General features: G+C 40.4%; 1 protein-coding gene across 1 annotated transcript; it reads left to right on the top strand.

Moving 5' to 3' along the window:
- Window positions 1–692: 692 nt before the first annotated feature.
- On the top strand, window positions 693–4,478 carry MARCKS (myristoylated alanine rich protein kinase C substrate). The gene is made up of 2 exons (XM_061207429.1): window positions 693–1,240; window positions 3,072–4,478. Exons 1-2 carry the CDS (start codon window positions 1,139–1,141, stop codon window positions 3,972–3,974), a joined length of 1,005 nt encoding a protein of 334 aa, XP_061063412.1. The 5' UTR covers window positions 693–1,138; the 3' UTR covers window positions 3,975–4,478.
- Window positions 4,479–21,531: the final 17,053 nt, after the last annotated feature.

Here is a 21,531-nt window from a genome sequence, read left to right as displayed (position 1 = left end):
TTGATGAGCGCCGCAGGCCAATCTCGAAATATTTTATTTCATGCCAGTGTGGGATAGAGAAGGGAGTGTGGCTTCGTCTGCTTGCTGCTTTTGCATTTTCTACATCTGGCCTACAGACCTAATTCTAACTCGCGATCTCGTTTGATGAAATTCGATCTTCTTGGTTTAAATACCTTTCAATTTGGGGCTAATTCACATTTGCAACCGTTAGAAAAACAAACCCTGTGCAGTATCTGTGAAACCAATATGGAACACAGAGACAGAAAACATGCTGCACACATATCCCCACCATTGTCTTAAAAACTCGCATACATACACACATACACAGAAACACACGGGAAAGATGGGGGAGGGGAGGGAGGGGAGGGAGGGGAGGGAGACAGACACGGATATAGACCGACAAGAGTCAAAGCGAGTCAAGTTAACGCTTTCTCCGCCCCCATCCACAAGTACCACCCCTCCCGCGTTAATTAATTACAAACAAAGCAAGCCAATCAAGTAATGCATTATTATTTTCAAGCAGAGGGAGGCGAGAGGCATGTATTTTTTAATTGATTTATTTATTTGGAGGACATTAATTCTCGGTCTGAGGCTGATTTTCAAACCGTTTGCAAAGCGCGGCTCCATTGTTCGCCGGCAGTGCAGGCCCCGCCCCCTGCTTTGTGTGCGGCGCGCGGATTGGCCGGCGCGCGCGGGGGCCGCGTCAGCGCCCGCGAGCCCATTCATCTGTGCACTTGGGCGTTGGACCCCGCATCTTATTAGCAACCAGGGAGATTTCTCCATTTTCCTCTTGTCTACAGTGCGGCTACAAATCTGGGATTTTTTTATTACTTCTTTTTTTAAAAAACTACACTTGGGCTCCTTTTTTTGTGCTCGACTTTTCCACCCTTTTTCCCTCCCTCCTGCGCTGCTGCTTTTTGATCTCTTCGACTAAAATTTTTTTATCCGGAGTGTATTTAATCGGTTCTGTTCTGTCCTCTTCACCACCCCCACTCCCCCCTCCCTCCGGTGTGTGTGCCGCTGCTGCTGCCGCCGCTGCTGCTGCTGCCGCCGCTGCTGCTTGCCCCGTCGTTACACCAACCCGAAGCTCTTTGTTCCCCCCTTGGATCTGTTGAGTTTCTTTGTTGAAGAAGCCAGCATGGGTGCCCAATTCTCCAAGACCGCTGCGAAGGGAGAAGCCGCCGCGGAGAGGCCTGGGGAGGCGGCTGTGGCCTCGTCGCCTTCTAAAGCGAATGGGCAGGTAAATTCTACCTGTGGTTCTGGTCGTTTCTTTGGTGTCTTTCTCTAGTCCCGACGCTTCCCCTTCCCTTCTGGTCGTGCCCGAAGCGCCTTCGGCGGAGAGGACCGTGACCAGATTCCAGTCTGAAAGTTGAATGGAAATCGATAGCTTAAATTGTCAATTTCTCATAGGTGGGGTCTCCCCCCACCCCAAAGTAGTGGTTCCCGGAGAATCCTGGTGAATTCTTGTGTAGACGGGAGGAATGAAGGATAAATCGTCTAAAATGGCGTGTTTGGAGCTTGGCAGAACGTGACTAGCTAGGTGCTACCCCACACCCCCGCACCCAGCCAGGTTGCATCTGTGTTTAGTGGGCACAAAGGTGTTTGAGTGTCTCTCGTGTTTGTTGTCGAGACTGGGTCGCCTTCAAGATTTCTGAACTGGTGTGATTGTGTGTATGTGGGTAGGGAAGGGGGGGGGGAGGGCGAATAGGGATGGCGGTGGAGAAAGGCGAGGAGGGAAGAAGGGCTGTCTTATTGTATGCCGAGGCGGCGTGCCCTGGGTTCTTGAAAAGGTTGTTGGCTGGCTGGCTGGCTGGCTGGAGCTGGGCAGAAGGGCTTCACTACCTTTCGGTGGGCTTTTCCCACTGTTCTAAATCTTTATTCGTAGTTGTCTCTGGAATTACACACCCATCTGACTTTTAAATGGTCTCCCTAGGGTGGGAAGACTCTGTGGGTCCTTGAAGAACCTGTCCAGTGGTCAACAAGAGGCAGTTCTTGTGTTTCGGTCGAGATTGTTGGTGTGCGTGCCGCCTGGACCACTGCGGGGGCTGCCCCTGCGATGCCCGAACCCAGGCGGATGGCTACGGTTGGGTGGGCCCGAGAGGTCGGCCAAGGGTGGCTGCTTCACAAACACCGGGCACCCACCACGCCTCTTTTCCTAGAGCAGAGGCCGTGTTGCTTCGCCTGCCCTAACCTAATAGGGAAGGCAAGCTCTGCCAAGAGGCTTTGAACCCGTTAAAAATGCAAAATGAGCCGCCTGGGCGCGCCCGGGCTTCGCAGAATCACTGGCGAAGGTGGGCGTGGAAGCAGAAGCGAGACCTCTGAAATAATCGGTTTCCCCCTGCCTTGTTAGTTTTATCCAGACCAGGATGCCACCTGAGCTTTGTTTGCGGACTCCGGGCTGCGCTATCCGGGCTTGGGGGCGCCTTGGCCAGCGGGCAGGGCCCGACCCGGCAGGGCGGGGTGGCCCGGCCGCCCCGCCCCTCCGCGCCCGCCTGCGCCCCGCTCCGCGCCGTGGAGCCGCAGCGCCCCCTGCCGACCCCAGGCCCTTGGCGGGCGTAGGGCCTTTGCGCGCGCAGCCCAGGCGCTTCTGGCTGGAACGCTGGGATCCCCCTGGGAGTTCTTGGTGTTTTGAAGGCGCCCCTTTAGAGTTTAGGGAGAAAGGGGGATGTGTAACCTAGGCGCAGATCACCCGCTTTGGCTCTGTGCCTCCTTCCAAAGGGCGTTTGGCGTATCATATATTACGTGACTCCTTTATCCCAAAGCCCTTGAGGCGAAGGTTGGAATGGGTTACCCTTTGCTTTCCACGTTTCAGACTCGGCCCTTTTAAGGCCTCGGGGGCATTTATTGCGTAGTCGAGGCTTCCTCAGTGCCTTTAGGCATCCCAAACGGCACTGCCCCCAGGTCTTCGAGGAACTCTCCTCTGGGCATCCAATCTCGCCTCCCCATGAAGGAGAAGGTCTCCAAAACCAGAGGGGCCCCGGGGGACGCTAGTCCCTCCCGGTCCAGGAGTGGGGGCGGGGATGACATGCCCAGGCCCCCTTCAGTGACCTCCCGCTTTCTCTGCCCCGCAGGAAAATGGCCACGTGAAGGTAAACGGCGACGCTTCTCCCGCGGCCGCCGAGCCCGGCGCCAAGGAGGAGCTGCAGGCTAACGGCAGCGCCCCGGCCGCCGACAAGGAGGAGCCCGCGGCCGCCGGGAGCGGGGCGGCGTCGCCCGCCGCGGCCGAGAAAGATGAGCTGGCCGCCGCCGCCCCCGAGGCCGGGGCCAGCCCTGCGGAGAAGGAGGCCCCCGCGGAGGGCGAGGCCGCCGAGCCCGGCTCGCCCACGGCCGCGGAGGGGGAGGCCGCATCAGCCGCCTCCTCGACGTCTTCGCCCAAGGCCGAGGACGGGGCCACGCCCTCGCCCAGCAACGAGACCCCGAAAAAAAAAAAGAAGCGCTTTTCCTTCAAGAAGTCTTTCAAGCTGAGCGGCTTCTCCTTCAAGAAGAACAAGAAGGAAGCGGGAGAGGGCGGTGAAGCCGAAGGCACCGCCGGCGCCTCCGCCGAAGGCGGCAAGGACGAGGCCGCCGGGGGCGCCGCTGCGGCCGCCGGCGAGGCTGCGGGCGCGGCCTCCGGGGAGCCGGCGGCGGCGCCGAGCGAGGAGGCGGCCGCGGGCGAGCAGGGTGCGGCGGGGGGCGACCCGCAGGAGGCCAAGCCCGAGGAGGCCGCCGTCGCGCCCGAGAAGCCGTCCGCTAGCGAGGAGGCCAAGGCCGCCGAGGAGCCCAGCAAGGCCGAGGAGAAGACCGAGGAGGCCGGGGCCAGCGCGGCCACCTGCGAGGCGCCCTCGGCCGCGGGGCCCGGCGCGCCCCCGGAGCAGGAGGCGGCGCCCGCGGAGGAGGCGGCGGCCGCCGCGGCGTCGTCAGCCTGCGCAGCTCCCACACAGGAGGCCCAGCCCGAGTGCAGTCCAGAAGCCCCCCCAGCGGAGGCGGCAGAGTAAAAGGGCAAGATTTTTTGAGATAATCGAAGAACTTTTCTCCCCCCCGTTTGTTTGTTGGAGTGGTGCCAGGTACTGGTTTTGGAGAACTTGTCTACAACCAGGGATTGATTTTAAAGATGTCTTTTCTTATTTTACTTTTTTTTAAGCAGCAAATTTTGTTTTTAACCACCTACCCACAGATCCCATCTCAGATCATTCTGTTACCACCATTCCAACAGGTCGAGGAGAGCTTAGTTACCTTCCTCTGCCTTGTTTCTCTTTTATTTTTATTTTTTGCATCAGTATTAATGTTTTTTGCATACTTTGCATCTTTATTCAAAAATGTAAACTTTCTTTGTCAATCTATGGACATGCCCATATATGAAGGAGATGGGTGGGTCAAAAAGGGATATCCGATGAAGTGATAGGAGCCACGATGGAGAAATTTAGTGGTGCATAACATTGCCAAGATAATGTACCACTAGAAAGGATGGTGTAAAGGCTTAGTCTTTTTTTTTTTTTTTTTTAAAGAAAAGTTATTACGATGTATTTTGTGAGGCAGGTTTACAACACTACAAGTCTTGATTAAGAAGGAAAGAGGAAAAAAAAAAAACACACCAATACCCAGATTTTTAAAAAGATCATAGTCTTAGGAGTTCATTTAAACCATAGGAACTTTTCACTTATCTCATGTTAGCTGTACCAGTCAGTGATTAAGTAGAACTACAAGTTGTATAGGCTTTATTGTTTATTGCTGGTTTATGACCTTAATAAAGTGTAATTATGTATTACCAGCAGGGTGTTTTTAACTGTGACTATTGTATAAAAAACAAATCTTGATATCCAGAAGCACATGAAGTTTGCAACTTTCCACCCTGCCCATTTTTGTAAAACTGCAGTCATCTTGGACCTTTTAAACACAAATTTTAAACTCAACCAAGCTGTGATAAGTGGAATGGTTACTGTTTATACTGTGGTATGTTTTTGATTACAGCAGACAATGCTTTCTTTTCCAGTCGTCTTTGAGAATAAGGAAAAAATCTTCAGATGCAATGGTTTTGTGTAGCATCTTGTCTATCATGTTTTGTAAATACTGGAGAAGCTTTGACCAATTTGACTTAGAGATGGAATGTAACTTTGCTTACAAAAATTGCTATTAAACTCCTGCTTAAGGTGTTCTAATTTTCTGTGAGCACACTAAAAGCGAAAAATAAATGTGAATAAAATGTACAAATTTGTTGTGTTTCTTTATGTTTTGATAAAATACTGAGACTTTGAGGTTCTAGTTTCATTTTGAAGAAGATCTCGCATGCCATCAAGAGTAAATTTTCTTGTGGTTTTTAATCTGAAGTTTTCAAACTCGGAAATTTGTAATCAGTAGTATCAGATTACGTACAGGAATATTTTACAACATTCCATGTCAAATCTGTTACCATTTATCTGCGTTTAGTTTTCATTTAAAAATTGAACAATTATTTTTATTGTAGTTAATAGCATGTCAGGATGAATCACTTAATACAAAAGTGGTATGACCCAAAGACTCTTTAAATGTCTTATGCGAAAATGTCATAAAACTACATTTTTTTTTTTGTCATGCAAATCCCAAAACAAATTTATACTGAGTGAGAGTCTATTTAATCCAAACTGCAGGTGGGTCATGAAAAGTGACCAAATGTGTTTCAAAAACTGATGGTGTATTACCTGCTGTTGTAATTGCTTAGTGCTTGGCTAATTTCCAAATTATAGCTTAGAGTATGCATTATACTTAGGAAAACAAGCTTATGTAAAGAAGTAATGGTGGTGAATGGACGACTTTGTCAGTTTATGGGCCTTTAGTACTTGCCTCAATTCAATAGTTGCAAGCATTTTTTTTTTTAATGAAAGTAGTGTGTTAGCATCTTGTTATTCAAAGGAAAAGATAGAGAATAAAATTTCCTTGTATAGTAATAATCCTTACTAGTTTACCTTCTTTGCTCTTTACCACCCATAACTGGATTTATTTTCTTCACTGGACCCTAAACTGAATGGAATTTTAAGATAAAGATGGGTATCAAATATCATTACTTCACTAAATGCAAAGAAAAGCGTTTATGCACACCTGCTTTGCTGTTTTTGAGCAGTGTGCCTTGTAGGGTTCACAAGTCAGTAGTGAACCACATTTGTAATAACTGAATGTCAAATCTTAAACTCATTAGAAAAATAAATTAGCTTTTGACATACGGTTTTAATTGGAATAATGAATTATAAATAATAGTTCATGACCTCTTTACCCTCCCCACTAATAAAATCAAATAACACTTGGAGGAGTGTGTAATTTTAGTTGGTGTTTCTTGATCTTGGAGGATGTTGGAAAGTTAAAAGTCAAATCTGGTAACCAAAGGACCGCTTTATGGGGTCTTCCACCTTACCAACTTCTTCTTAAATACCCACTTGGACAAGTATAGCACTTGGTATGTGGTAGGACTCAGAAAAAAAATAGATTTTAAAAAGTAACTCCTGAGTAGTCAAAAATACTATGTAGCAAACTATATTGCTAGGTTTGTTTTTTTAACAGCTGGAATTGATTAAGATGCTTACTTTGATTTTAATCATTGCCTAAAACACTTTGGGTGGTATTGATGGAGTGGTGGTTTTCCACCAAATGATTAAGTGAAATTTGACATATATCTTTTCATCCAAAGTTTTGTACATCACATTGTTTTCTAATGGAAAAATGTTAATATGGCTTTTTGTATTACTAAAATAGCTTTGAGATTAAGGAAAAATAAATAACTCTTGTACAGTTCAGTATTGTCTATTAAATCTGTTTTGGCAGTATGTATAATGGCATTTGCTATGGTTATAAAATAATTCCTCTGAATTATAATAATCATTTGATCCAATTCCTATTGCTTGTAAAATAAAGTTTTACCAGTTGATATAAACAAGCTTGCTAAAATAGGATTTTTTACAAATTTAATTTTAAATTGCAAGTTTTAGAGAAATTTTTAAAATCTTAAGTGTTGATGGTAAGTATAACTTATTCAATTTAAGGAATTTAGAAGGTATGCTTTACATCATACTTAGGATATAAAATTATATCCATTGAAGGTGAGTTACAATGCTCACAAGTCAAATAAAAATTTTAATGATAGAACTTGATAATATATTTGAGAAAACGTAATTTATTTATATTTCCCCTTATATGAATATAAACTTAATAAAACTGCAGTTAAGGTTAAGGATTTGGGGGAAGGGTGCTTTTTGCTTTTATATATTTTAGGTAGGTCCAACTGGGAGGGGCATGTAGTTTAACATAGCCCAAGTTAGCTTTGAAAATTAAAAAATTAGTTAAGTAACAGGGCTATTAGCTTTTATCTTTCCTTTAGTCATTCACTGTGCAAATTGAGCATTTTTTTCCCTCTCCACTTCCCAGCTATATGAAAGTGCTTAAAGCAGGGTGTAGCAAACAGGAATTTTAAAATGCTTTCAAATGCTCCAGTCCCTGCTGGGTATTCAAGTTGTAGCACTCCTTTAAATTACACCCAACAATGCTATTTCAAAAATGGAAAATAAATACTTCTAAAAGATGTGAATGTTAACCATGTTTTATGTTCCTGAAAAAGTGATAAATTCCTGATCCTGAAATACTCCTATCTATAGTTCTTCCTCTCAACTGTTCAACATCAACTTTAAAACAAACCAAAATATCTATTCCATCATAAGATCTAGCAGCTGAAAGTATGTAAAATAATTCCTTCAAAATTTTTAGAAACCCTGATAATCTCAATTCTAGTGGTTTTTTTTTTTCTTTTAATAAATTTATTTATTTTATTTTTGGCTGCATTGGGTCTTTGTTGCTGCGCGGGCTTTCTCTAGTTGCAGAGAGCCGGGGCTACTCTTTGTTGCTCTGCACGGGCTTCTCTTATTGCAGTGGCTTCTCTAGTTGCGGAGCATGGGCTCTAGACGCACGGGCTTCAGTAGTTGTGGCACGGGGCTCGGTAGTTGTGGCTCGTGGGCTCTAGAGTGCAGGCTTAGTAGTTGTGGTGCACGGGCTTAGCGGCATGTGAGCTCTTCCTGGACCAGGACTCAAACCCGTGTCTCCTGCATTGGCAGGTGGATTCCTAACCACTGCGCCACCGAGGAAGTCCTCAGTTCTAGTGTTTTGATAAAACTAGAGCATAACACTTTTTCGTACTACTAGTAAATGCGAAATGAGAATATCTTTGTCAATTGATCTTTTTACAATTTCCCTCATTTCCAGGGAAAGGTGAAAGGCAACAGGATTACTCATCACTTAAAATTTCAATGAATATAACATTTCAGTTGAATTTGTTAAGTTGGCATTACAGATTGTCTTCCTAACAATTGGGCAAGTGTTCCTTAGTTTTGAAATGTGTGTTATGGACTGGATAAAGTGCTAGAATTCTGTACCTGGGTAAATTAGTGGGGGTGAGAAAAGGAAAGGGATCCTTGGGGAGAGTTATAAATCAGAAGTCTAAGAAAGCCCTCAAAGCAAGTCTTAATTCAAATGACACATACCTGCATTTTGGGAAAGCACCATCCAATAAAAATATAATTCTAGACACATGTAATTTTAAACTTTTTCAGTAACCATAATTTTTTAAAAATAAGGAGGAACAGATTAAATTAACTTCAATAATTTATATATCCAAGATATTTGAACATGTAATCAATATAAAAATTACTGAGATAGTTTATATATTTTTTCTTACTAAGTCTTTGAAATTCAGTGATTTTAGACTAATAGCACATCTCAATTTGGACCAGCCACATTCCAAATGCTTACTGGCCACATGTGGCTACCATATTGGAGGACACATGTCTGGAGAATTAGGGTGTGAGAGTCAAGGAATGATTAGAAGTGTTGGGCTACAGACTATTTGCAAAGTGTAGCTTTGTAATTAATTCCATGAGCTTCAAGGGCTTAGCTTTTGAGTCAACATTTGTTTCTCTACTCAACATCAAGTTTTTTCTAGATTTCAAACCATTTTAAGCAGTTAATATGGCATTGATGTTACAAATAAACACGGTTATATTTTTGAAAGAACTTGTTATGGGCTATGTTGTCCCCCCCAAAATTCATGTTGAAGCTCTAACCTCCAGTACCTTAGAATGTGACTGTATTTGGAGACAGGGTCTTTAAAGAGGTGATTAAGTTCAAATAAGGGTGTTAGGGTCAGCCCTAATTTAATGTGACTGATGTCCTTATAAGAAGAAAATAATTGGACATACTGAGAGACACCAGAGGCGCATGTGTATAGAAAAAAGACCATGTGAGGACACAACAAAAGGTAGCCATCTGCAAGTCAAGGAGAGGGGCTTCAGAAGATGCCAGACCTCTCAGCGCCTTGATTTTAGACTTCTAGCCTCCAGAACTGTGAGAAAATAAATTTCTCTTGTTAAAACCACCCAGTCTGGTATTTCTTATGGCAGCCCTAGCAAACTAATACAGGACTCCAGGGTAAGAATGGAAAGATTGTCTGTCCTTAGCTGAAGTTTTAAAGAATTTTACAGGCTTGCTTTTTCTCCTCCTTCAGTGGAAGAGAGACTACTTTCTAGCTTGAGATTTTTATAATTATTATTATTGTTTTACCCTAGAAAAGAGAAACAATAGTTTCAAAATTAGAAAGATAGATTACATCTCTATCTTAATTTTTTATTAATAAGTTGATGGGAAAAATCTCTGAAACACGAATAGTAAAAAAATATTGTCTAAAAATACAATGTAATGTTATGTCTGAATTTATCCATCTCTTTGTATTTTCCTTGCAATTTATTTGTGCAAGAAACTGAGTTATTTGTCCTATAATTTCCAGTGTGAATTTTGCCAATTGCACCTCACGCTGTCATTTAATACATTCCTTCCTCTTTTCTGTACTTCTTGTATTTTCTGTAAATTGATCAATAGATCTAGAGACTTGGTCAGATTCAGGTTCAAAAGACTATATCATAGGTGATGGTATATATTTCTATCAGAAGGCACATATGCCTGGTTGTTTCTCTTTTTGTGATGTTTGAAGTCATTGATCTTTGCTTAAATCCATTAATTTAACTTAGAGTTGTAAAATGGCATTACTCTAATTGTCTTTCCTTTTTCTATTATTTGTGCAGCTACTCTATAAAAAGAAACTTTCCTTCATCAACCATTTGGTTGTTCTGAGGTACATTTCTTTATGGAAAGGCAGAATAAATGTTTGATTCTTTCCCTCTATTTACTGATATTCGGAATAATGAGTTGGTTCCTTAATATCCTCCAAAGGTGACCAATGATGGTATTTGTTGTTTAGTATCCTTACACATTCATCAATTTAAGCTTATTTGATATAAGCAATGTAAATAATGCTCTGATTGACTCATGGTAGATTATCTTTTAAAGTTACAGAATTCAATAGATGAAATCAGTTTAAATTTTATTAAGATGCTACTTGGGAATGTGCAAAAAATAAATGGAACTCGATATTTACTCAAATGAATTGGATTTACATATTTAAATGTGGGCATGCCCCTAAATTTTAGTTGAGGTGTCATGTCGAGAAGGCTTCTGTTTACATAATTTCAAAGAAATAGGAAGCATTGCAATTTTTTCTCTTACCCAATAATTACTGCTGGGTAATCATTTTAAATGTCATCAAAATCTATGAACTTAACACTTTACTCCATATAGTAAGAAACATGTTTGGAAATTTACAAACTTGAGGAGCCTCAGCAATCACTAGTCATGGAGACATACATTTTAGCACTTGATGAAGCAGTACACTAAATATAACATGTTGGTCGGCAGGCATTACTAATTTCCCCGGCAGAATACTAAAACATCTGTGATGGAGCATAAGTCAGTGAAACTGGCAATTTTTAAAGAAAAATTTTACTCACTGTAGAGCTCAGAGCCCCCTATGGCAGGATTAATTGGCTGCTTTTATACAGAAGTTTTGAGGAAGTTGAATTTAAGTACCGTAAGGTAATATTCTCTTTTAAGGAAACTACCAACTAGAGCTACTTATTTTAATGTTTTTAAAAAATTGGCAAGCGCTGGATGAGGCAATTGAGTGTTTAAAATAGATAACATTTCAACAGATATGAGAACACAGTGAAATTATAAAGGAAAAGAAGCCAATGGACTTGGTCAGGTCATATTACCAAATATTAATTTTTAACTAGAAAAATTAATTACCTTGACAATGTCATTTTCCTCCCATTTCTGGGGCACTATTATAGTTTAAGTATTGGAATAAACTGGTACAAATAATGTCTTATTTTCTTTTTAACATATATGTTTTGATATGTTAAAAACATAAGTTATTGGTAGAAATTTTGGAATGAGAATTTTTAAAAATTTTAATGCGAATTTTAAAAAATTTATTGGTATATACCTTCTAAATTTAAAATTTCATTTGATCCAGAAGTGAAATTTATCAGCACTCCAATGATGTATTTATTTCAAACAAACAAAATAATATGCAAATACTAGAGTTTATTCTCAAAACTATAATGAAAGTTGTCATTCATATCTCTTGAGAAAATCTATATTTTTCAACATTCTTACACAGAGCACAATGATTTTTCATGCTTATTTTTTCAATTTAATTATTTTTTTTATACAGCAGGTTCTGATTACTTATCTATTTTATACATATTAGTGTATATATGTCAATCCCAATCTCCCAATTCATCCCACCACCACCCACCCACCCCCACTTTCCCCACTTGGTGTCCATACATTTGTTCTCTACATCTGTGTCTATATTCCTGCTTTGCAAACTGGTTCATCTGTACCATTTTTCTAGGTTCCACATATATGCGTTAATATACGATATTTGTTTTTCTTTCTGACTTACTTCACTCTGTATGACAGTCTCTAAGTCCATCCACATCTCTACAAATGACCCAACTTCATTCCTTTTTATGGCTGAGTAATATTCCATTGTATATATGTACCACATTTTCTTCATCCATTTGTCTGTCGATGGACATTTAGGTTGCTTCCATGACCTGGCTATTGTAAATACTGCTGCAATGAACATTGGGGTGCATGTATCTTTTTGAATTATGTTTTTCTCTGGGTGTATGCACAGTAGTGGGATTGCTGGGTCATATGGTAATTCTATTTTTAGTTTTTTAAGGAACCTCCATACTGTTCTCCATAGTGGCTGTATCAATTTACATTCCCACCAATAGTGCAAGAGGGTTCCCTTTTCTCCACACCCTCTCCAGCATTTGTTGTTTGTAGATTTTCTGATAATGCCCATTCTAACCAGTGTGAGGTGATACCTCATTGTAGTTTTGATTTGCATTTCTCTAATGATTAGTGATGCTGAGCAGCTTTTCATGTGCCTCTTGGCCATCTGTATGTCTTCTTTGGAGAGATGTCTATTTAGGTCTTCTGCCCATTTTTTGATTGGGTTGTTTGTTTTTTTAATATTGAGCTGCATGAGCTGTTTATATATTTTGGAGATTAATCCTTTGTCCGTTGATTTGTTTGCAAATATTTTCTCCCATTCTGAGGGTTGTCTTTTCATCTGGTTTATACTTTCCTTCGCTGTGCAAAAGCTTTGAAGTTTCATTAGGTCCCATTTGTTTATTTTTGGTTTTATTTCCGTTACTCTAGGAGGTGGGTAAAAAAACAATCTTGCTGTGATTTATGTCAAAGTGTGTTCTTCCTATGTTTTATTCCAAGAGTTTTATAGTGCCCGATCTTACATTTAGGTCTTTAATCTGTTTTGAGTTTCTTTTTGTGTATGGCGTTAGAGAGTATTTTAATTTCATTCTTTTACACGTAGCTGTCCAGTTTGCCCAACACCACTTATTGAAGAGACTATCTTCTCTCCATTGTATATCCTTGCCTCCTTTGTCATAGATTAGCTAAGAATAGGTGCGTGGGTTTATCTCTGGGCTTTCTATCCTGTTCCATTGGTCTATATTCCTGTTTTTGTGCCAGTATCATACTGTCTTGATTACTGTAGCTTTGTAGTATAGTCTGAAGTCAGGGAGTCTGATTCCCCCAGCTCCGTTTTTTCCCCTCAAGATTGCTTTGGCTATTCGGGGTCTTTTGTGTCTCCATACAAATTTTAAGATTTTTTGTTCTAGTTCTGTAAAAAATGCCATTGGTAATTTGATAGGGATTGCATTGAATCTGTAGATTGCTTTGGGTAGTAGAGTCATTTTCACAATATTGATACTTCCAATCAAAAACATGGTATATCTCTCCATCTGTTTGTGTCATCTTTGATTTCTTTCATCAGTGTCTTATAGTTTTCTGAGTACAGGTCTTTTACCTCCTTAGGTAGGTTTATTCCTAGGTATTTTATTCTTTTTGTTGCAATGGTGAATGGGATTGTTTCCTTAATTTCTCTTTCTGATCTTTCGTTGTTAGTTTATAGGAATGCAAGAGACTTCTGTGCATTAGTTTTGTATCCTGCAAATTTACCAAATTCATTGATTAGCTCTAGTAGTTGACTGGTGGCATCTTAGGATTCTCTATGTATAGTATCATGTCATCTGCAAACAGTGATAGTTTTACATCTTCTTTTCCAATTTGGATTTCTTTTTTTTCTTTTTCTTCTCTGAACGCCGTGGCTAGGACTTCCAAATCTATGTTGAATAATAGTGGGGAGAGTGAACATCCTTGTCTTGTTCCTGATCTTAGAGGAACTACTTTCAATTTTTCACCATTGCGAATGATGTTTGCTCTGGGTTTGTCATATATGGCGTTTATTGTGTTGAAATAAGTTCCCTCTATGCCCACTTTTTGAGAGTTTTTATCACAAATAGGTGTTGAATTTTGTCAAAAGCTTTTTCTGCATCTATTGAGATGATCATATGATTTTTATTCTTCAATTTGTTAATATGGTGTATCACATTGATTGATTTGCATATATTGAAGAATCCTTGCATCCCTGGGATAAATCCCACTTCATCATGGTGTATGAACCTCTTAATGTGTTGTTGGACTCTGTTTGCTAGTATTTTGTTGAGGATTTTTGCATCTATATTCATCAGTGATATTGCTCTAATTTTCTTTTTTTGTAGTATCTTTGTCTTGTTTTTGTATCAGGGTGATGGTGGCCTTGTAGAATGAGTTTGGGAGTGTGCCTTCCTCTGCAATTTTTTGGAAGAATTTGAGAACGATGGGTGTTAGCTCTTCTCTAAAGGTTAGATAGAATTCACCTGTGAAGCCATCTGGTCCTGGACTTTTGTTTTTTGGAAAAATTTTAATCACAGTTCCAACTTCACTACTTGTGATTGGTCTGTTCATATTTTCTCTTTCTTCCTGGTTCAGTCTTGGAAGGTTATACCTTTCTAAGAATTTGTCCATTTATTCCAGGTTGTCCATTTTATTGGCATAGAGTTGCTTGTAGTAGTCTCTTAGGATGCTTTGTATTTCTGCCATGTCTGTTGTAACTTCTCCTTTTTCATTTCTAATTTTATTGATTTGTGTCCTCTCCTTCTTTTTCTTGATGAGTCTGGCTAAAGGTTTATCAAATTTGTTTATCTTCTCAAAGAACCACCTTTTAGTTTTATTGATCTTTGCTATTGTTTTCTTTGTTTCTATTTCATTTATTTCTGCTCTGATCTTTATGATTTCTTTCCTTCTACTAACTTTGGATTTTGTTTGTTCTTCTTTCTCTAGTTCCTTTAGGTGTAAGGTTAGATTGTTTATTTGAGATTTTTCTTATTTCTTGAGGTAGGATTGTATTGCTATAAAATTCCCTCTTAGAACTGCTTTTGCTGTATACCGTAGGTTTTGGATCATCATGCTTTTGTTGTCGTGTGTCTCTAGGTATTTTTTGATTTCCTCTTTGATTTCTTCAGTGATCTCTTGGTTATTTAGTAGTGTATTGTTTAGCCTCCATGTGTTTGTGTTTTTTAGGTTTTTTTCCCTGTAATTCATTTCTAATCTCATAGCGTTGTGGTCGGAAAAGATGCTTGATATGATTTCAATTTTCTTAAATTTACCAAGGCTTGATTTGTGACCCAAGATGTGATCTATCCTGGAAAATGTTCCATGTGCACTTGAGAAGAAAGTGTAATCTGCTGTTTTTGGATGGAATGTCCTATAAATATCAGTTAAGTCCATCTTGTTTAATGTGTCATTTAAAGCTTGTGTTTCCTTATTAATTTTCCATCTGGATAATCTGTCCATTGGTGTAAGTGAGGTGTTAAAGTTCCCCACTATTATTGTGTTACTGTCTATTTCCTCTTTTATAGCTGTTAGCATTTGCCTTTTGTATTGAGGTGCTCCTATGTTGGTTGCATACATATTTATAATTGTTATATCTTCTTCTTGGCTTGATCCCTTGATCATTATGTGGTGTCCTTCCTTGTCTCTTGTAACATTCTTTATTTTAAAGTCTATTTTATCTGATATGAGTATTGCTCCTCCAGCTTTCTTTTGATTTCCATTTGCATGGAATATCTTTTTCCATCCCCTCACTTTCAGTCTATATGTGTCCCTTGGTCTGAAGTGGGTCTCTTGCAGACAGCATATATATGGGTCTTGTTTTTGTATCCATTCAGCAAACCTGTGTCTTTTGGTTGGAGTGTTTAATCCATTCACATTTAAGGTAATTATCGATATGTATGTTCCTGTTACAATTTCCTTAATTGTTTCGGGTTTGTCTTTGTATGTCCTTTTCTTCTCTTGTGTTTCCCACTTAAAGAAGTTCCTTTAGCATTTGTTGTAGAGCTGGTTTGGTGATGCTGAATTCTCTTAGCTTTTGCTTGTCTGTAAAGCTTTTGATTTCTCCATCAAATCTGCATGAGATCCTTGCTGAGTAGAGTAATCTTGGTTGTAGGTTCTTCCCTTTCATCACTTTAAATATATCATGCCACTCCCTTCTGGCTTGTAGAGTTTCTGCTGAGAAATCAGCTGTTAACCTTATGGGAGTTCCTCTATATATTATTTGTCATTTTTCCCTTGTTGCTTTTAATAACTTTTCTTTGCCTTTAATTTTTGTCAGTTTGATTACTATGTGTCTTGGCATGTTTCTTCTCTGGGTTTATCCTGCGTGGGACTCTCTGCACTTCCTGGACTTGGGTGGCTATTTCCTTTCCCATGTTAGGGAAGTTTTCGACAATAATCTCTTCAAATATTTTCTCAGACTGTTTCTCTCTCTCTTCTCCTTCTGGGACCCCTATAATGTGAATGTTGGTGTGTTTAATGTTGTCACAGAGGTCTCTTAGGCTGTCTTCATTTCTTTTCATTCTTTTTTCTTTATTCTCTTCTGTGGCAGTGAATTCCACCATTCTGTCTTCCAGGTCACTTATCCATTCTTCTTCCTCAGTTATTCTGTTATTGATTCCTTCTAGTGTATTTTTCATTTCAGTTATTGTATTATTCATCTCCGTTTGTTTGTTGTTTAATTCTTCTAGGTCTTTGTTAAACATGTCTTGCATCTTCTCGATCTTTGCCTCAATTCTTTTTCCGAGGTCCTGGATCATCTTCACTACCATTATTCTGAATTCTTTTTCTGGAAGGTTGCCTATCTCCACTTCATTTAGTTGTTTTTATGGAGTTTTATCTTGTTCCTTCATCTGGTACATAGTCCTCTGCCTTTTCATTTTTTCTGTCTTTCTGTGAATGTGGTTTTCATTCCACAGGCTGCAGGATTGTAGTTCTTCTTGCTTCTGCTGTCTGCCCTCTGGTGGATGAGGCTATCTAAGAGGCTGTGCAAGCTTCCTAATGGGAGGGACTAGTGATGGGTAGAGCTGGGTGTTGCTCTGGTGGGCACAGCTCAGTAAAACTTTAATCCATGGACTTCCCTGGTGGCACAGAGGTTAAGAATCTGCCTGCCAATGCAGGGGACATGGGTTTGATCCCTGGTCTGATCCCACATGCCGCGGAGCAACTAAGCCTGTGCTCCACAACTACTGAGCCTGTGCTCTAGAGCCCACAAGCCACAACTACTGAGTCTGCTCGCCTAGAGCCTGTGCTCCGCAACAAGAGAAGCCACCGCAATGTGAAGCCTGCGCACCGCCACAAAGAGTAGCCCCGGCTCGCTGCAACTAAAGAAAGCCTGCGCACAGCAACAAAGACCCAACACAGGCAAAAATAAATAATAAATTAATTTTTTAAAAAAAGTTTAATCCACTTGTCTGCTGATGGGTGGGGCTGAGTTCCCTCCCTGTTGGTTGTTTGGCCTGAGGTGACGCAGCACTCAACCCTAGAAGCTCTTTGGTGTGGCTAATGGCGGACTCCAGGAGGGCTCAGGCCAAGTAGTATTTCCCAGAACTTCTGCTGCCAGTGTCCTTGTCCCTGCAGTGAGCCACAGCTGCCCCCCCTGCCCCGCTTCTGCAGGAGACTTTCCAACACTAGCAGGTAGGTCTGGTTCAGTCTCTTATGGGGTCACTGCTCCTTCCCCCTGGGTTGGTGCACACACTACTTTGTGTGTGCCCTCCAAGAGTGGAGTCTCTGTTTCTCCCAGTCCTATCAAATCCTGCAACCAAATCCTGCTAGACTTCACAGTCTGATTCTCTGGAAATTCCTCCTCCTGTTGCCAGACCCCCAGGTTGGGAAGCCTTATGTGGGGCTCAGAACCTTCAGTCCAGTGGGTGGACTTCTGTGGTATAGTTGTTCTCCAAATTGTGAGTCGCCCACCCAGCAGTTATGGGATTTGATTTTATTGTGATTGCACCCCTCCTACCATCTCATTGCAGCTTCTCCTTTGTCTTTGGATGTGGGGTATCTTTTTTGGTGAGTTCCAGTGTCTTCCTTTTGATGACTGTTCAGCAGTTAGTTGTGATTCCAGTGCTCTCACAAGAGGGAGTGAGCGCACGTCCTTCTACTCTGCCATCTTGAACCAATCTGATTTTTCATGCTTATGAATGTTTAGTGGACAAAGAAGTATTTAGTACAATTAGTAAAAAATATAGTCATAGTAACAGCAAATGAAGAATAGCTCTTTTGAAACATTTCTGCCATAACTTAAAACAATAAACATTTATTGAGAAAATAAAAAGTTTTGATATTTTTTGGTTTAGATCAAGAAGGCTCATTACAACTAGTTATTCATAAAGCATACTTCCTCCCTAATTTCTTACTGTCCTGGATACCAGTTTTGTTATCAAAAGTATATTTACAAGTAATACATATGTAGTCAATATATTAATTTATATATATATAATAAATAATAGCAAGCATACAAATATGCTCGCTATTATTAATAAGTCTAATATAAATCTAATATATATATAAATCAGGCATAAACCTGAAAGTGTGCTTGCTAATATTAATATTAAAAATTTTAAACAAAATATCTCCTCTATATTTAATTGTTCATCTCCCTCATTTGCTACCTGAGGTCTTTGGAAAATATTATCATATCTTCTGAATGCTTCCTAAGATTACAGAGAACAATGATGGAATGAGGTTTAAGATTTGGTTAAAGGAAGACTTTTTTTGACCAGAAGTTGATTTCTCTAAAAATTCTTTGCATGAGAATCTTTAATTTGGTTTTTACCATTGCGTAATCTTTCATAACATGCAATTGCAATAACCATCATGCACATCTGGCCTATAATAAAAAAGAAATGGGCAGAATAAAGATTATTGACTTTTCTTTCTTTTGTGTTCTTCTATATGTCTTATCTTGTTGGTTAGACTTGTGGTCATAATGTTATTTTCTAATGAAGCACAAGAATGAAGTAGTGATTAGGCACTTAGGTTCTGGAGTCAAAAGGATCTGTCTTGGACTTCTCTGGTGGTGCAGTGGTTGGGAATCTGCCTGCCAATGCAGGGGACATGGGTTTGACCCTTGATGCGGGAAGATCCCACATGCCGCAGAGCAACAAATTCCGTGCGCCACAACTACTGATCCTGCGCTCTAGAGCCCACGAGCCACAACTACTGAAGCCCGTGTTCCTAGAGCCCGTGCTCCACAACAGGAGAAGCCACCGCAATGAGAAGCCCGTGCAGGGCAGCGAAGCATAGCCCCCACTTGCCGCAACTAGAGAAAGCCCACGCACAGCAACGAAGACCTACAGCAGCCAAAAATAAATAAATAAAATAAAATAAATAAATTTATAAAAAAAAAAAAGGATCTGGCTTTGCCACATGCAAACTTTTTACAATATTAGGTACATTATTTATCTGAGTCTTAGTGTCCTCGTGTGTAAAACTGAGAATGAAAAGAATGCCAAATAGTAGGAATGAATACACCAAGTCTAATGTCTGGCATTTAGGAAGTATTCAATCAATGTTTGCTATCGTTATGTACTCCATAGTGTCTGCATTTTTGGTTTAATATTGAGTACCTCAGATACTCTGCTGGTGCACTGCAATTATTTGCAATATGTTTTAATTAAGATGTCCAAGGTGAAGATATTAAAACAAAAGGACAGTTTTCTACTTAAGTGTTTATTTCATACTTCATTTATTATTTTAGTAAATATTTATTGAACACCTGCTATGGTCTAGAGAAAGGACTGGGATCTAGGAACATAGGATTGAATATACTGCATGCCTAGAATCTGTTCTGGTGGGAAAACCACTCAACTTAAAAACGATACCAATACTACTACTACCAATCCATAATATGATTTTTTTAAATCAAACACATTTAATTATGTTATAGTCTTGATCACATAGACATTAGATAAAAACAAATTGAGTATTATAGAAAACAGTATTTGATATATCTTTTAAGTGTATATGTCAAATTTATTTATTTATTTAAAAAAAATTTTTTTTAATTTATTTTATTTTATTTATTTTTTGGCTGCGTTGGGTCTTTGTGGCTGTGCATGGGCTTTCTCTAGTTGCGGCAAGCGCGGGCTACTCTTCGTTGCGGTGCGTGAGCTTCTCATTGTTGTGGCTTCTCTTGTTGCGGAGCACGGGCTCTAGATGCGTGGGCTTCAGTAGTTGTGGCACGTGGGCTCAGTAGTTGTGGCTTGCGGGCTCTAGAGTGCAGGCTCAGTAGTTGTGGCACGTGGGCTTAGTTGCTCCTCGGCATGTGGGATCTTCCCAGACCAGGGATCGAACCCGTGTCCCCTGCATTATGCGGGCAGATTCTTAACCACTGCGCCACCAGGGAAGTCCCAAATTTATACTTTTAATTTTACTAAATATCAGAAAAAAATAAACATAAAATATAGAAGGTGCATATTCATGTTATCTCTCATCAGATCATAAACCACCTGAAAACTCAGTGGTATAGAACAGCAATAATTTAAATTTTTTCTTTTTCAATAGCTTTATTGTTACAAAATTGATGTACAATAAACTGCATATTTTTAAAGGGCACAATTTGATACACACAAATACATACATACCTGTGAAACTCTCACCAAAATCAAGATAATGGCCGTATCCATGATGCTTATGATTCTGTGGGTCAGGGATTAGAGCAAGCACAGTGGGGACAGCTTGTGTCTGATACATGATGTTTGTGGCCACAGCTGGGTTGCTTGAATAGCTGGGAGCTGCTGGGATGGCTAGATTGGGGATATATGTAAGAGATCTTCATTTTTCTTCATGGGGTGTTTGCTGGGATTAGGAGGCCTAAAATGGCTCCTTGACAATTGTCTTGGTGCCTAGGCTGGGATGGCTGGACCAGCAAAGACTTAGCAGGTACTCCTGGCATTCACAACTGTGTCAGGATAGTCAGGCTTCTTGCGCGGCAGCTGGCTTCTCCCAGAGGTGGAGATCCAAGACAGTGCTCCAAGAGACAGGAAGTGAAAACTGCCAGTCTCTTACAGCCTGGTCCCAGAAACTGGCACAGCTCACTTCTGCTATTCTGTTTTGGTTAAAATAGTCACAAAGTGTATGCAGACTCTAGAAAAGAAGGACATGGACACAACCTCTTGGTGGGAGGAGTGTCAAAGCAATTTTGCCATCTTTAAAGCGCTACAATACCTGTTGTACATGCTATATACCTGAGTAAAAGACTTCAAATTGAGGTCATGAACAAACTATTTTCTTGTGGATGATAAGAGCAGTGGTAGGGGAAGATGATGGAAGTAATATCAGAATTTCCATAAACTCCTAAGTCTTCATTGCTCTTTATCAAGCAATGTTCTTCAAATAACCTGGAGTTATGCCTTGATATATTATAAATGGATATAAATACAAAAGTCATATGGGAAGCACTATTATTTGTATATTATAGAATATTGTATCATTTAAGGAAATATTTTAGCCACATAAATTATTATCAAGATTCCAAAATCATTGGGGCATAATTCAGTAAAACCATTTGAGACAGATATATCAGATTCTATTTATGTTATCTTCCTAGGGCATTACCCTATTGGGAATCTACTGAACTTTATAACAATTCCATTTTTTTTAAGTTTGCTGAGACAGGGGTAGAGGCTGGGGTGTGGGGAGGATTGCAGCTTGACAAATGGATCTGTTGTTGTTTTTTTTTTTTTAATTTAATTTAATTTAATTATTTTTTAATAAATTTATTTATTTTTTATTTATTTATTTTTGGCTGCATTGGGTCTTCGTTGCCGCGTGCAGGCTTTCTCTAGCTGCGGCGAGCAGGGGCTACTCTTTGTTGCAGTGCGCAGGCTTCTCATTGCAGTGGCTTCTCTTGTGGCGAAGCACGGGCTCTAGGCGCACGGGCTTCAGTAGTTG

This window comes from Eubalaena glacialis, chromosome 12, assembly GCF_028564815.1.
Source record: "Eubalaena glacialis isolate mEubGla1 chromosome 12, mEubGla1.1.hap2.+ XY, whole genome shotgun sequence".
In the NCBI taxonomy this organism is placed as follows: Eukaryota; Metazoa; Chordata; class Mammalia; order Artiodactyla; family Balaenidae; genus Eubalaena; species Eubalaena glacialis.
This window is presented reverse-complemented; position numbering and strand designations above follow the sequence as displayed.

What these genes read in the sequence shown, in the direction of transcription:
- MARCKS (XM_061207429.1), top strand. Translation starts at nt 1,139, where the DNA reads ATGGGTGCCCAATTCTCCAAGACCGCTGCGAAGGGAGAAGCCGCCGCG. An exon ending in CTTCTAAAGCGAATGGGCAG is followed by an intron (nt 1,241 to 3,071) that starts GTAAATTCTACC and finishes TCTGCCCCGCAG; the next exon opens with GAAAATGGCCACGTGAAGGT.